This window comes from Lipophrys pholis (genome assembly GCF_963383615.2).
Source record: "Lipophrys pholis genome assembly, chromosome: 9".
In the NCBI taxonomy this organism is placed as follows: Eukaryota; Metazoa; Chordata; class Actinopteri; order Blenniiformes; family Blenniidae; genus Lipophrys; species Lipophrys pholis.
Genome location: NC_137639.1, coordinates 29,887,971 through 29,903,474, shown reverse-complemented (window position 1 = coordinate 29,903,474; position 15,504 = coordinate 29,887,971). Strand labels below are relative to the sequence as shown.

Genomic DNA, 15,504 nt, shown 5'->3' with positions numbered 1-15,504 from the left:
TGTAGGTTTTTTTCCTGAATCCTTTGTTCGGAGAGGAAAAAAATGATTTAGAGGAAAGCGCATCCTGCTAAGATCAGGTTGTTAATACCCACCCACATACCCCAATGAAACAATTTCAACAGATACTGTATTCACACACACACGCACACACACACACGCGCACACACACACACACTCGCCTTATCAACTGTTTTGTTCGTCTGTGGATGGATGATGCATCCTTTGACAAGGGATTAAATATGCAAAGAGAAATACGTCGATAAAGAGCCGCGTCTTTAAGTCTGCGCCTCTTTATTCTATACTTCTGCCTAAGCCTCAAATATTAGGCCACGTCGCCCCCCCCCCCCCCAACTCCCTCCCCTCCCCCCCTCGCAATGCTCCATCTCCGCCTTCATCTCGCTTCCACTTCCTCCGTCCCATCGTGAGCTGCCTTCGTTTCCTCCACCTCCGCCTCCGCCTCCCTCCGTCTTCACAGAACTTCCCGGAGATTCGGTCAAAAAAAAAGTGGTTTTGCTTTGGAAAATGGCGCCCCCTCCTCGGACGCCTGTTGATCGTACTATGACTAATTGGTTTTATAATTCAATAAGAGGCGAAGAGAGTGAGAAACGGAGGGAGGGATGGAGGGAAGGAGGGAGGGGAAGCTTTGAGTCATTAACGCAGATCCCGGCGAGGAGGCCTGACGCAGGTTTTCGACCTCGCCGGGTTTTAATTACACTCCGGCGGCCTTCAGTGGAGGGCAGAGGCCTTCGAGTCGTGTGTGTGTGTGTGTGTGTGTGTGTGTGTGTGTGTGTGTGTGCCCGTGGGGTCGTGGACCTCCTCACATCAGCGACCTGCCGAGGCCTCGCTGTCAGTCGACTGGAGGTGAAGAAGCTCGCTTCTATTTCTGTCGGCTTCATGTGATTATAAAACAATTAAGCACTTAGGAGCTGACTCTCTGTTCATTACCTACCTGCCCCCCCCCCCCCCCCTTTTCTCTTTCTCTTCTTTCTCTCTTTTTCCCGCCGCCTCTCCTCAAACGGAGCGTAGACATGTGAGAAATGTAGAAATCGCCTGTTTGTTTTTTTTTAATTGAAAAGCCACACCGGCTGCTGCTCGAGAGGCTAATGGAAAACATGGAACTAATTTCATTTGAAGGATATCTTCATTAGGGATTATTTAGTCTATCTGTGCTTACCTCCCGCCTCCGCCGCCGATGATTAGGCCTTTTTTTTTTTTTTCCTCCCAAGCAAATATTAATTCAAAAAAAGAAGAAGAAGAAAAAAAAAAGGACCTTGAAGTGAAACCGGTGAACGTGGGTTGTGTCTTTGTGCAACAGTTGTGCTTTGTTTCGAGACGTTTCTGAGAAAACAAAGCGGGACGGTGTCTTAAGAAAAAAAAAAGAAAAAAGATGACGCGCCTGCACTTTGAGCGCGTCTCAGGTGGCGTGGCTCCTTCCCTGCATGAACTCATGCGTAATCGGTGGGGATGAGGCTTCTTAAAATACCTGCGATTGAGTTTTTATTTGTTCAGACGGGAGATAAATCCACATTTCTGTCACTTTTACTACTCCTTTAACCGCTCGCCGGCGAACGTGACATCTCTTTGCACCCACGCCCGTGTTTCCTCCGACGGATTATTAAATCCTCTGCAGCCTCTAATAATACTATTACGTTCACACGTATGTTTTTATTATTTTTTTAATATTTTATTATTATCATTGTGCGGAGACGCCGGCAGAAAAGGGCTCAACGTCGAAAACCGGGGACGACGCTCAACTCGCCCCCGCTGTGCGCCGCTTGTCAGACTGGATACGCCGACTAATTTGTATTAGGAGCCAAATAATCGTATTAATGCCCATTACAAGCATCACAAGTGGCGAGCATGAAGACATCACTAAGTGACGGCGCCGGCTTCGCCTGACACACTGAATAAAGACGCAATCTCAGCACAGAGCCCATCGTCTTATTCATCATCGGGCCTTTTTTTTTTTTCTCCTCACCCCTTTGTGTGTCAATTATTAGCCTCCTTTTAAAAGAAATTAACAACAATTATTGCCGCTTTAATGCGACGTAAACACGAGGCTTCAAAGCAGCAGGCCTGACATGACACTCCTGTAAACACATTCCCTGTGATAATGTGAAGGTTGTTTGAATACGAGGGATCTCTGCGCGTATTATAACATCTAGTCTGTTGTGATTCTCTCTTTTTTTTTTTTTTTTCCTCCTGCAAATGCAGCCATCAGGCACCAAATCCTGCCCGAACAATTACACCCGTGTACATGCGTAACACGCGGCGCCGTATACTGTATCTGCCCAACACAAAAGCCACACGGGCTTGTGGAGGAGAAAAAAAAAAAGCAAAGCCTGCATTCAAGCGCCTGATTATAACAGCAACACGGCTAGTGTTTTTTTTAATTTTTTTTTTTTAAAGCGGGCTTCTTTCTGTGTTTCAAAAAGCCATTTTTCCCCTCTTTTCTGTGCGATACAAAACGGTATATGTTAATTGATAATCAGCAGTGTTGATTCAGTGGTGCATTCAGTGCAAATCTGTGCCCTTCTGGATGTCAGAGGGTTTTCACAGCCGCGCCGGTGCCAACCTCGCTGGCAGTGCCGGCACCTGTTGGCGGTGCCAAGGCCTGGCAGGGGTTATCGATGCTCTCTGATGGTGCCCGACAATCACAGTGGAAATGACTGCGGCTGCTTGCGTCATGCCAGATAGAAAAGAGCATTTTGCCGACAATGGCTCGCTTTCACCATCGCTCCTGTTTTTTTTTTTGTGTTTTTTTTCCTCGCCCGAACTCTGCTAACCGCGGCCAACGAATCAGAAAAAATTAAAAAAGAAAAAAGAGAGAGTGGGAAGAGATACGCAGCGGAAGTCATGTCAAACGTGGAAAACGTGCGAATCGAGGCAGTTCTGCCTGTGACGACGACACAGTGAACCTGAAGATGACACACACACACACACACACACACACACACACACACACACACACACACACACACACACACACACACACACACACACACACACACACACACACACACATCATTACTAGTTATTCGTTTAACTGACGTGCAGGTGGTTTTAGGAGGCTGCAGCACAACGCCACACAAAGGTAAAGACACACGTGGAACACACTCTCCAGACACACAGATCCTAAAACAAATGAGGTTTAAAAAAGGTTCAGCTGGTATTTGTGCTGAAAAGGAGCCGAAATTGACGCGGAGGCGCGGATTAATCCACCGCGATTAACCCGATTTTAAAGATTTTAACGCGGTTAACCCGTCTGGTAGACTTACCGTAGCGCATGCGCAAATGGGCGGAGGATCCGGTGGCGACAGAACCAACTCGATGTGGAAGAACCTGAACAGCACGAGTCCAAAGAAAAACCCCCAAGACGGAACAGTCGACTGACATAAAGGATTATGCAGTTTTCTTTTGACAAGAAGCACTTCCTCCTGAGAATAGCACGTTGACGTATAAGAAGTCGACTCTCCTCCAACAATCCGGGCTGTAAAAGAACATTTCAAGACTTACTTTTTTTTAAATGTTTGCACGAGTAGATGTTGAAAAACTCCGGTGCAAAGCGTAAAACTAATCAAACTGACTTCAAAATGTCTAAATAAGCTCACTGGATGTCTTTAAGAAGCCTCTTTTCTCAACATAATCACCTCGTAGTTCATATCACATTTCTGTAAAACAGTTTTAATCAGAAAAGTGATTTTTATTAATTGTCACTAACTTAGAATTCTTGTAAAGTAACAGGAATAGGCTGTTAGTGACCATATATGGACATAAAGGGATACATTTGTTGCCTGTTAAGTGCAGCTTTATTCCCTTAAATATTGGGATATTTAATCGTGATTAATCCACACAGACCCTGCGATTAATCTGGTGCAAACACACGTTATCCAGTGCTTGTGGACGTGACGCAGGGGGGGAAAAAAATTGCCTGAGGTCACGTCGTCATGTCGCAGTATTTTAACAAAGCGCCTCGACGGAGACGCGGTGAAAGAAAAAAAATGTTTTTTTAAATAGGTGACGCAGTCATGCTGATTGTGGTGAAGATGGGAGCTGGTGATGCAAATCAAACACGCAGCCGGCAGGTCAGGGCGAAAACAATACAGGCCGGGTTTAAAGACGAGAGGCGGACAAAAAGATCTGATATATATATATTTTTTTAAAAACAATACTGATGACGACAAGTCAGTGCGTGCACGTCATGTCACACCTAAACACACTTTAGTAAATAGGAACCTACAAATAATGGGCCTAAAAATAAGGCGGCAGCCTGTCTGGGTCGTGTCCCGCCATTTAACAATGAAGTGAACCGCATCGCACACGTTCAGATATTAAACCGTGGCGCATGTGGAGGTGCTGCAGGAGAAAGTTGAGGTGGTTCGCGTCGCGCCGCACGTGCAGGAAGACGAGAATATAAAATAAAAAAAAAGGCTGCGACGGCGGCGAGTTAGTTTTGAATACAGTGTGCATGCAAAGCGACTGTCAGTGCAAGTCATCTAATGACGACGCTGGATATTCTGTTTCAGTCTGATGCATGCAAACATAGAATCTCCATTACTTTTGTTCGTCTTTAATGTTGTAAAAAGCTTCATGTTTTCAGCCACGAGGACAGATCCTCTTTTCTTTTTTTTTTTTTTTCCGTTGTTGCAGATCCTGAATAATATCTAACGCTGAAATGAATCTGGAAATGTTATAATTGCTCCACAGTTTGAGGAGTTTATTCACGCGCCCACGCACGCACGCACGCACACACACACGCACACGCACACGCACACACACACACGTAGCAGAGTCATTTAACCGCAGCTGTGTTCAACGCTGCTAACGTCGAGAATCGATCGGTGGATTGACAAGGCGTCGGGATCGTGCATTTTTTCTACAATTTCCTGTTAAAGACTAAGAGAGAAAAAAAAGAAGAAACAAACCACAGACGTGGGCCTCTCTCGCATGCAGCCAGCTCATCAAAAGTTTAAAAATTTTTAAAAAACAACCGAAGGTCCGCTTCGCAAGGCGTCGTTCCGTCTCAGGTACATAAGGTGAGTTCTTTTGAATGCAGTGAATGCAGTCGCTCTGGACACAGATGCAAAACAAAACCCAACCAATAACCGTTTGACCTCACTGAGCGGAGTGGAACAATAGTTTCACGAGAGGCGGAACTGAGCGGTTCACAAACTCATTTTACGTTTCTTCTCCACCGAAACATCCCACATCTGTACGGCCGGGTTGTTTACCAGACCGCACAGAGAGCGGCGAGCTTTACGAACCTTGTTCTGTCACTGCCTGACCACCGCAGGCGCCTCGCAGCCCCTGTCACTGCACTGAAGGTGTGTACACACACACACACACACACACACACACACACACACACACGCTTCCTGTTTTCTGTTGGTTTCCTGTTTTTGTTCTGACTCGACCTGGACAGACGGCGTGAATATCGACCCGACGTTTCAAGGAACGTCAAGATTGTTTCACTGTTAAAACTTCATCTCCTATTGTGTGTGTGTGCATGTGCTTGTGTGTGTGTGTGTGTGTGGGTGGGTGTGTGTGAGGCATCATTTCCCCTGTGGTCGCTCACACTCTCTGCTCTCGGGGCCTAAATAAACACGTTTTGCATTCAATTTAGAGACGACCTTCTGAACTTCTAATACTTCATTACCTAATAATTCATTACCTCTGCCCACACCTCACCTGTTATATGATAAATATGCTTTATGTGTACACTTTCTGGGGTTTACAAAAAACCCTTATATCTTGATTTATTACTTTAGAAAAGTTTTGCTTCCCTCCATTGCCTGATAATTCTAAGTTCAACAAACACCTGATGCATCTTTAAAATCCCGTTTCGGGGGAATTCTTTGCAAATAACTCCTCATGCCGCAGCTCAATAGTGGATAAAATGCAATGAAATGAGTAAATACACTTCTAGATAAGACATTTACGTCATCTACAGGTATTTAACGTGTGATCCATGTTATAAAACATCCTCATTGTGGAGTTTTTTCTTCTTTTTGTTTTTTACATAGGTCCCACGCAAACCCCATATCAGACTCGTATTGACAATATCAACAGATTAGCCTGTGTGCTGTTTTTGCAGTTTGATCTCCAGCAACAAGAAGAAATAATGACAAAATACTAATATGTGGACTTTTGCCTGCCTCCCTCCGGTCTGAGTCTTGTTGAGTGTACCAACAACAGATTAGCCGCTTTAATATTTCTGGTGTAATCTGCTTTGCCTCGGAGGCGAAGTTCAGGCGCGGAAAGTCCAAGAGAGACACTTTCCTTCTTTCCTTCTTCAGCGATTCAATCGTCTTTAACTCCAAACGCCGGAGAAGGATCTGATCGTCTCTTTGTTTGTGAGCAAATATTAGAGTGAGAAATCTCTGCGGTTTCCGATTGACTCCAGCCGACTGTTGACAAACCTACCGCAGTACGACCAAAGTCAGCCCACCTCATGAATATTTATCGGTGCAAATTGAATATTACTGTCAAGGCGAGGCCTTTTAAGTGCGCGAGATGCAAATTAATATCGACTTTTGTTTCGTTCGCTGCAGTCGCCCGTCCTGGTTTTTCCAGCAGAGCTAAACTATTATCCACTTTTTGAGCTCTGAAGTTGCTGTTTAAGATATTGATTTGTATTTTTTATTTTATTTTTTTTCATAACCGACGACAACAGACTGGAGTTGCTTACGAGACCGAGGAGACTTTCATTCAGATTGTAACACATTTCCACTGGTGGATAAGTTATGCACGTCTACAGTTGAAATAATAAACATTTTCTGTCTTCTCTTAATAGTTTTCAACAAACTTTTGTTAATTAAATCAGCGAATGGCCTCTTGGTCACGCTGCACATGATAAGGAATCTCAATTTATACACTAATTATATTATTATTAGATGCTTTGAATAAATGTGGACTCATGCCACACGACACCTTACTTATTTTGGTCTTATTTAAAGTCATTTTCCCTGACGAATCAAGACTATTTTACACTTTATAAAGTTCAAACTTGCATTTTCCCCACAGTGATTCAGAATTTTTCAAACAATCTAAAACAAAGTCGACTAAAAAGACTCATATTCATGAACAAATATAAAGTTGTAGACAGATTGCTGGGAGTTTTAAATGAACATATGCATGATTTTGTGCAAAAGGCGAATCATCCCATGGCTGTTTTTATCAATACCGTCATCTATATTGTGTTTTTTTCGCGATTTTATCCACTTTTTACACATTTCAAAGTTGCAATTTCTGTAGATTTGGTGACACATTTGTGCACGTTAAAAGACCAAATACTTTTATATTTAGATTGCACATTAGTGGACAGGTTATAAATGACTTTGGAGTGGACACATGCATGCAAATTATTCTTAACACAGACATCAGTAGAGTTCTTGCACCCTTTTCTTTTTTTTCTTTATGTTTGTTTAATAGAACAAATAGAGAAAACACACACACATAAAGAAAAAGATCCACTTGTAGAAAGCTATGAGGGGTTTGTGGATTTGAAGTGGATGCATGCATGCAGGTGGAAACAATCTTTTACTAAATAACATACCGGAGAGCCATATTTAGAATCGCACGTGCAAGAATGTGCGTTGGCGTATAAGTTAAAGGGGTTTTAGAGTGGAAGCATGCATGCAGTCGTGCAGAATGCAAATGACTTCCTACTTATATTTCATCCTTTTGTTGATCTGGTCAACTCATATTTAGAATGTAGGTGCAGAAATATCCAGTTGTAGATCAGGGATGTTTTATAAGTGGACACATCAATAATGCTCAAATTGGGATGTTTTTTGGGGTTTTTTGCAATTTACATTTTGCAATTTTCAGACCAAATTACTGCAGCCGCGATCACTTACTCACAATTCATAGTTTTCATGATGCAAAAGACTGTTTTCAAAAAAGAAACACACAATGAATAAAGGTTGAAAGTTGAAGTCTATACCTGCTTGTGAACTACTTATGGATCAGTTTCAGAAGACACGCGTGCAAATATGTGATCATTTAATCTTCTTTTTTTTTTCTTTTTACTTTGAAAAGGTAAAATCTTTTCCAAAAAAGAACACACACCATAAATGAAGGCATCCAGTGCGCATGTGTTCGTCGTTTTACACTCCACAACAAACTTTTGTTTGATTCAAGACCAGAGTAGATCCATATTTTAGTTTGCACCCGCATGAATATCCAGTTCTCCACAAGTTTTCAGAGATTTTAAAGTTTTAAAGTGGACACACGTGCAACTATAACCTGAATGTTTGTGCATAAATTGACTTTATTGTTGTTTTTCTACAAAATCACAACTCGATTTTTTTGTCATTTGCACAGCAAATTACTGCTTTTACTTTCAAATTATGCTTTTATTATTCTGCAAAGTCATTTTTTATCAGCTCATATAATCAATTAAACCGTCTAGTACTTGTGTGCTACCCTCATAACAGTCCCAAATAAACTTTTGCTTGATTCAAGACCAAAGTAGATTCATATTTTAGTTTGCAGCCGAATAAAATATCCACTTACAGACACATTTTAGGAGATTGGGGAGTTTCAAAGTGGATACATGTGCAAATATAGTGTGTGTAACACCGTGTGTTGTGTAACACACAACATGAATTATGTCATCCAGTAGATGTGTGTCAGTCATATGACACTTCAAAAACAAACTTTTGCTTCATTCAAGACCAAAGTAGATTCATATTTTAGTTTACAGCTAAAAGAATATCAAGTTGTGGACACATTTTTGTGCTTGAATTGACTTTTTCTTGTTATGTTTTATTAAAAATGACTCAATTTAAGTCACCTCGTGCATGTGTGCTGGTCGCATTACACTACAAAACAAACTTTTGCTGGATCCAAGACTAAAGTAGATTCGTATTTGTGTTTGCACCTGCAAGAATCTCCAGTTATAGACTGCAGACTTTATTATTCTGCTTTCTGAAAAAGGACAAACTCACCAGATTGATGCACGTGTCACGATTTGTTTTGTGAATTTCTTTAAAAAAAAAAAATTATTAAGGTGTGTGTGTGTGTGTGTGTGTGTGTGTGTGTGTGTGTGTGTGTGTGTGTGTGTGTGTGTGTGTGTGTGTGTGAGAGCATCTGCGCGTTACCCGGTAATAAATGCAGGACCGCCTCACTCTAATCAAGCTGATTAAAAATTCCTGCGCGCACAGCCGGAAATCGCGCCACCGTTGTGTGCGTGCGTATTTGCGCGTTGGCGTGCGCGACGTCCCTGCGCGCGCGTCCACTTTTTCGCTTTTCCTCCACTTTTTTTTTTTTTTTTCAATCCAAACCAAACAGGACTTTTGTTTTTTCCTGGACATAAATCATGTGTTTTATTTCTAATAGCGGAGGATTATTCCTCCACTTCCACACACACACACATACACACACACACACACTATCTCTCCCCCCTCCTCACCCCTTTATTTATATATTTATTTATTTTACCTCTCTCTTGCACGCCATATGAAATGAGGAGGAGGAAAAAAGGGGGAAAGCAGGCGGAGGAGAGGAGAGAGGAGAGGAGAGAGGGGGGAGTGATGAGTCAATACAACTAATAATTTAATGGGGACAGAGAGGCAGAGAGACGGAGTGAGAGGAGGGGAGACAGAAAGAAAAGAGGAGCTCCGTCCGGACGCAGCCGACAGGACACCTCCTACTATTACTACCGCGGGCAGCGGCTTCGTCTCCTGCATCCAGCCGCACAGCCTCGTCTTCTATTTACACGCTCGACATGGGAAAGTGAAGCGTACTTTTTGACCCCCCCCCCCTCCTCCTCCTCCTCCTCCCTTTCTTGTTGTATTCCGGCGGACCTGTTTCTGTTTCGGGGCTGTCCGCATCTCGTCTCCTCATCGCCTCCATAGCGCGCACAGCTCGGGTTTTTTTTTTTTTTTTAAATATATTTTTATTATGATTACACATTACTCCCAGCGTATGAGTGTGTGCTGATCTCAGCCCGGCTGCTGATTCGCAACATCTCATTTATTTATTATTTATTATTGTGAGGTTTTTCGGTTGTTATTGTGAGAAGTGGAGCCGCTCCGGCTGCTGGCTGCACAGTACGCCGCTCCTGCGTGCCTCCTCTCCGGCTCTGCTCCTGATCGTCCCTCCGGTTCTTCCTGCTGCCGCCGCCGCTGCTGGATGAGATGAAGAACAACTCCAAAGCCCAGAAGTCGCCTCCACTTGTGACCGATGGACGCGGCTTTTTACGCGTTTTGCCGCTTTGATCCTCGTCAGCTTTATCCCCATTATTATTATTATTATTATTATTATTCTCACCATCCTCGCTCTTTCTCTCCTTCCTGCACCCGGACGGAAATAGCTCGAGCGGCTCCACCACCACCACCACCACACGCGCATTTTTCTCTCCACATCGGCTGAGACGCACACACGAACACACACGCACGCCTTACCAATGTCCGCCCGCCGCGGCGCGTCTTCTCGCCCGCGTCGTCCGTTCCTCAGTCCCGGGCTCCGCCTGCCAGGAGAGCCGGGGGAAGCGTCTCTTCTCCCCGCCGCCGTCATGCACACGTAGAGAAGATAGACCCCCACACCCCCCCTCCCCTAACCCCCCACACAGGAACCGGGACTTTTTTTTTTGTTTATTTTTGTTTTTTTTTCTTCTTCTATCCTGGTCAAACTTGAAGAAGTCGCCTGTTTTATGCTCTCCAGTGCTGAAGTGCTGCGTTCTCCAGTGCTGAAGTGCTGCGTTCAAGGTTGGTGTGGAGTTTTCAGTTTGTCCTCAACTTGTCTCCTTAAACTCTTCTGTGTGTTTTAAGGTCATTTCATTTAAAAGGAAAAAAAAAATAAAACATCCTGACCTGGATCCGGTGTGTATCCGGGTTAGAATCCCCCCCCCCCCCCCCCCCCCTTTTTATTTGTGGGGAATTACTTGCCTCATTGCATGCTATGAATGGGGGAGTTCATGATCTTTTTTCTTTTTTCTTTTTTTTTGGGCGTCGGGGTGGATGATTCCCCCCCACCCACCCTTTTTTTTTTTGGTCAACAGCATTCCAGGTCATGTCCAGATCTTTACTCAGCTTGGCACCTGAGGGGGGGTGAGGGGGGGGGGGGGGGGTGAAGCGTCTGTCTCTCACATCTCCTCTCCATCCTCTGGGTTTTCTTTCAAAACAAACTTTTGATAACTACTGATAACTACTGATAACTACCCTCCTGAGTCAGCAGCTGCCCGAGTTTCCTGAAACTTTACTGCTCGACTTGCGTGTGTGTGGGGGGGGGTCCAGAAGTCCCACGCTGCACCTGTGAACGTCTGATTCAGTCACAGAAAAGTGACGTTTTGTGGCCTTTAATAACCTCCGAGCTGCGTCACCGATGTGAAGCCACACGTAGTGAGTCACAGAACCCAACCCCCCCGCCGTCTGTGCGTGCATCGCGACATAACCTTGCTCCTTGAACTGCAGCCGTGTCCATCCGAGTGGAATCATCTCCCGCCGGATGAACGTGTCTGCACTAAAAACAAACCGGCTTGTTTGCCCTCCTCTCGCTTGGGAATCTCTAGCGGGACGGCCATACATAATAACGGCAATACATAATAACGGCCATACATAATAACGGCCATACATAATACATGCCTTGAAAAATGGGAACATTGCGGCGGGACGGAAACGTCACGGCGGCCCGAGTCGTCATGACGGAGGTGAAACGGACAGTTACGGCCCGTAATGGGGCTCTTCACGCTGCTCTCAATTACCTACGAGCAGATTTTTAAAAACGCCTTCGCGTGTCAGCGATACGAGTAGGGAAACGCGTTGTGTTTATTGCCCCCCTCCCCCCCTCCTCTTCCTCCTCCTCCTCTTCCTCCTCGCTGACAGCCGAACTGTTGTGTCCCTGCCTTCCCCCCAGGTGATAGTGAGCAGAGGCGCTGAGAATGATGGACCATCTCAGCGAGGCGTGTTTGGGAAAGGAGAACTCGGAGCTGGTGAGCAGCATGTCGGAGGGCAAGGCCCCGCCGGCCAAGCTGCCCCGGCTGGAGCAGAACGGCAGCCCCCTGGGCCGGGCCCGGCTGGGCAGCACCGGCGCCAAGCTCGCCGGCGTCCCGTACAAACCGGCCGGCCACCTGCTGAAGACCTGCCACAAGAGAGGTAACGACCGGCCCGTCAGCCCTCCGGGCGTCACGTTCACTTTAAAACTCCTCTCGACACGATCTGCGTCCCAGAATTGAAAATACGAGCAGATCGTCTCAGTTTTATAAACAATTTCTCAGTTTCTTGAAGACAAAAGTCCACTTAAGAACTTGTGATTGGCTTCGTCGGCTCATAAATTACCAGTCCAAGCAAGGAAAAGAAAAAAACTAAACACAGATTGTCACATAAACGCCGCAAAAGCTTGTGCTTTTCTTTATTTGAGCATTTAAAGTGTGAATAGAAGAAGGAATTTGATTCTGCTACTGTAAGCTTTGGAATTCTTCTTATTAAAACTTCGATTAAAATAACAATTTAAGCGGAATGTTATGATTAAATAAATATTTCTCTTTAATTAATTGGGAAAAACTTGACCAAAAAAATCTAGAAAAAATATGATAAACTAAATTAAATGAAGAAGAAAAAAAACTCTGAGCATCAAAGATAGCTGAAGCAATCGCTTTATGTGATATTTGTGCATGAAAATGAGCAAAATAAGGATTTTAAATGGAGGAAAATGCAGTTTAAAAACACCGTTCTCACACACACACACACAAACAGTGCACACACACCCACATATTTGTGGAGACAATAGCCAATAGAGGAGTGGTGGGAATGATTGGTGTGTCGTGCTGCATTAGCAGTGTGTCGCCGCTCCTCTCCGCAGCCTCCTGCTCTGACATTTCTTCATAGAGTGGAAACTTTCAGTCCTTTAAGAGCCATTGCTGTTTAAACGGGGTGGGGGTGGGGTTTACTTTGAGATTATGACATAGCTTTTTAATATAACCCGTTGTTGTCTTGTGTGGGAAAACGCGGCGGGGCCAAGGCGATCCAAAACACCAACCTCTTTATGATTATGCTTCTTTTTTTTTTCTTCGGTTGGAAATGGGCTGGAAAAGCTGCAGGTTTTGGAGTCGTAACGGCACTTGGCTGCCGAGGCCGCGCTGTTTGTTTGTTTGTTTGTTTGTTTGTGCGTTTGTTTTTGCTGCTCGGGTTCTTCTTTGGCCAAGAGGGAACTCTTGGAATGTGGCGGCGCGAAGCGTCCTCGCATGGGTCGTTTCTCTTGTTCGCTCTTTTTTCTTATCTCCACGTCGCAACCCCAGCTGAGAGCGCCTAATTCCTCACCTCCATCATCTCTCGTCCCGGCCCTCCCGCCACGTTCTGCGCCTCTTCCCGGGGTTGGTTTCTTTTTTTTTTTCTTCTTCTTCTTCTTTTCTGTCCCTTTCAGCGGAGGAGAGGCGGGCGGTCCGCTGAAGGCCCACAGTGGGCATTGTGTCCGAGCCCGAAACAATATTTACCGCAGCCCTCTCCGGGCTCCCTGGAAACAAAGCCGGTATTGATCCCCCCAAATGAACCTACACAGCAGTCTTTATTGTTAGATCTTTATCTATTAAAATCGGGGGGGGGGGGGGGGGGGGGGGAGAAAAGCGGCTCTTTCAGCACATTCCCTCGCATCTGTCGGCTTATTGATTGTTTGGCCGGAGCTGCGTCCGTCTTCTGGAATGCACGGGATCGGAAAATATTAGCCTCTTTTATTGTGACGAGAAATTTTAGGCGTCCGTGTTTTTCCTTCCACTTTCCTGAATTTTAGAAAAGAAGGAACCATTCACACGTTTGCTCAGTTGGTCGCCTCGAACGCTTGACAGTGTCTGGGTGAGAATGGCGCCTCCTTCCAACCCGACGGCGGAGCCGCTGTTGACGCAGGCTGGCGGGACCTTCTTGGCGCAGAGGTCAGGTTAGGATTTGGAGCGCTGCATCATGGGAAGATGATTCCTGGCTTGGCAGGCTGCGAGGAGAAGGCTAATGTGATCCCGGCACCTTGACAGGGAGGAAACACAACGTTTCGCCAAAAGGAGAAAGAGGAACTGAAGGTGTTTCTTTTTTTTTTTGCTTTGAATTATTATTCTTGTGAGGTAAAGGTTAGAAATCTGTCGATAGTTTATACGTATTGGCTGTGGATGAAAAAACAAACAAACTGCAGACTTGGAGTGCAACTCCTCTGCAATGTTACGTCATTTCCACGCTTGAGGCGGCAGGAAGGAATCCTCCGACACGTTCAGCCAAAGGAGCACAAATTCTATAAAGTCGAAGACAAAGGAGGCTTTTTTTTTTTGCGACTGGTTGATTGATTCTCTGAGTTTATGTTCAGGTTTGACATTGAGACAAAGTTGAAAATGACTCGTCCGAGTTCATCCCCGAGCTTCTCACGAGGCACTTTTATCCCCCTGACAGTGACTCTCGTTGTCTCCATCCATCAATCTTCTCCGGCGCTTTATCCGATTCAGGGCAGCGAGGGGACGGGAGACGATCCCAGCTGACTGCCAGTGAAGAAGGCAGCGTACGACCTGGACAGGTCACCAGCGACTCCTACGCTCACTCCCACAGACACTTTAATCCCCGTTCACACCGGGCTTTCAAGTAACTTTGTGAGAAAACACAACTTGTTTGTGCTGCGTACAGTAAAACCTCAAATCCAAGTGGACATTTACTAACATACACGACGCCATCGTCTGCATCAGTGGAGACGCGCGACTGAAGACGGCCGCCATGTTCCGAATCAGAGTGTCGCTTTCAACTGTGTCCAACCACTTTTATTGAAACGTTGCAGTCTGAACGCGTAACTAAGGTGTAAGACTCTCCTCTTGGACTCTCAGGCTCCGCCCACTCCGCTTGTCTGGATGCTTCCTCCGGTGCTTATCCGTGGCGAAGCAGTCGATGTAGAAAAATATCTGAATTGGTACCAGATACGAGTCACTGTGCGTAGAAAAATCTGAATTTGGTCGTGTTTCCCTGCAGTGTGAACAGACTCTTAGGGTGCTCCGATGTTCTGCTCACAAGTGACCCATATCCGTGTGAACGTTGTAATTCCGAGTTCAGCCGTGCGGAGGTCGCCGCCGCTGCTCCCAGTCGGTTTTTGCTCAACCTCCTTCCTCATTTCGTCGGCTCCTATTGCACAACCACTGGAAGATGGACAGACACGCTCTGACAAGTGTAGCATCCATATTCACCTCCGTAGACGGCGTACAGTGTGTGATGTGATGCACGAGTCGCTTTGTGGTCGTTCACACTGCAGTCTGACGGAGGTCACATTAAAAATGTAGTGCAAAGAAAATGGTAGCTGAGCATCGAGATCTGCAGTGTGAACGGAGACGTATGGCGCCTGAAATGCTTGGTTATTTTGTGGTGGGGTGGATTGCGGGAAACCAGAACCTGCCCCGCCCCTGATCTCAGTCTCCGCTGTGTGTCCCTGTGTCCTCAGGCAACATGCTGCCTGTGTTCTGCGTCGTGGAGCACTACGAGAATCCCATGGATTTCGACAGCAAGGAGGAGCATGCCGAGTTCGTCCTGGTCCGCAAGGACATGCTCT

The 15,504-nt window shown here is 45.4% G+C and overlaps 1 protein-coding gene across 2 annotated transcripts in view; it reads left to right on the top strand.

Moving 5' to 3' along the window:
• Positions 1-15,504, top strand: part of satb1b (SATB homeobox 1b) — a gene marked incomplete at its 5' end in the record, with an annotated part of 80,618 nt that overhangs the window by 3,695 nt on the left and 61,419 nt on the right. The window contains 2 exons of one of the 2 annotated variants that reach the window (XM_080472111.1): positions 11,860-12,098; positions 15,397-15,504. The exon at positions 15,397-15,504 is cut by the window's right edge and continues 69 nt beyond it. In XM_080472111.1, the coding sequence (XP_080328237.1) occupies positions 11,885-12,098; positions 15,397-15,504 (322 nt within the window). Of the gene's footprint in view, positions 1-11,859; positions 12,099-15,396 lie in introns of those variants that run through there. The other variant, XM_080472110.1, reaches the window with a different exon arrangement.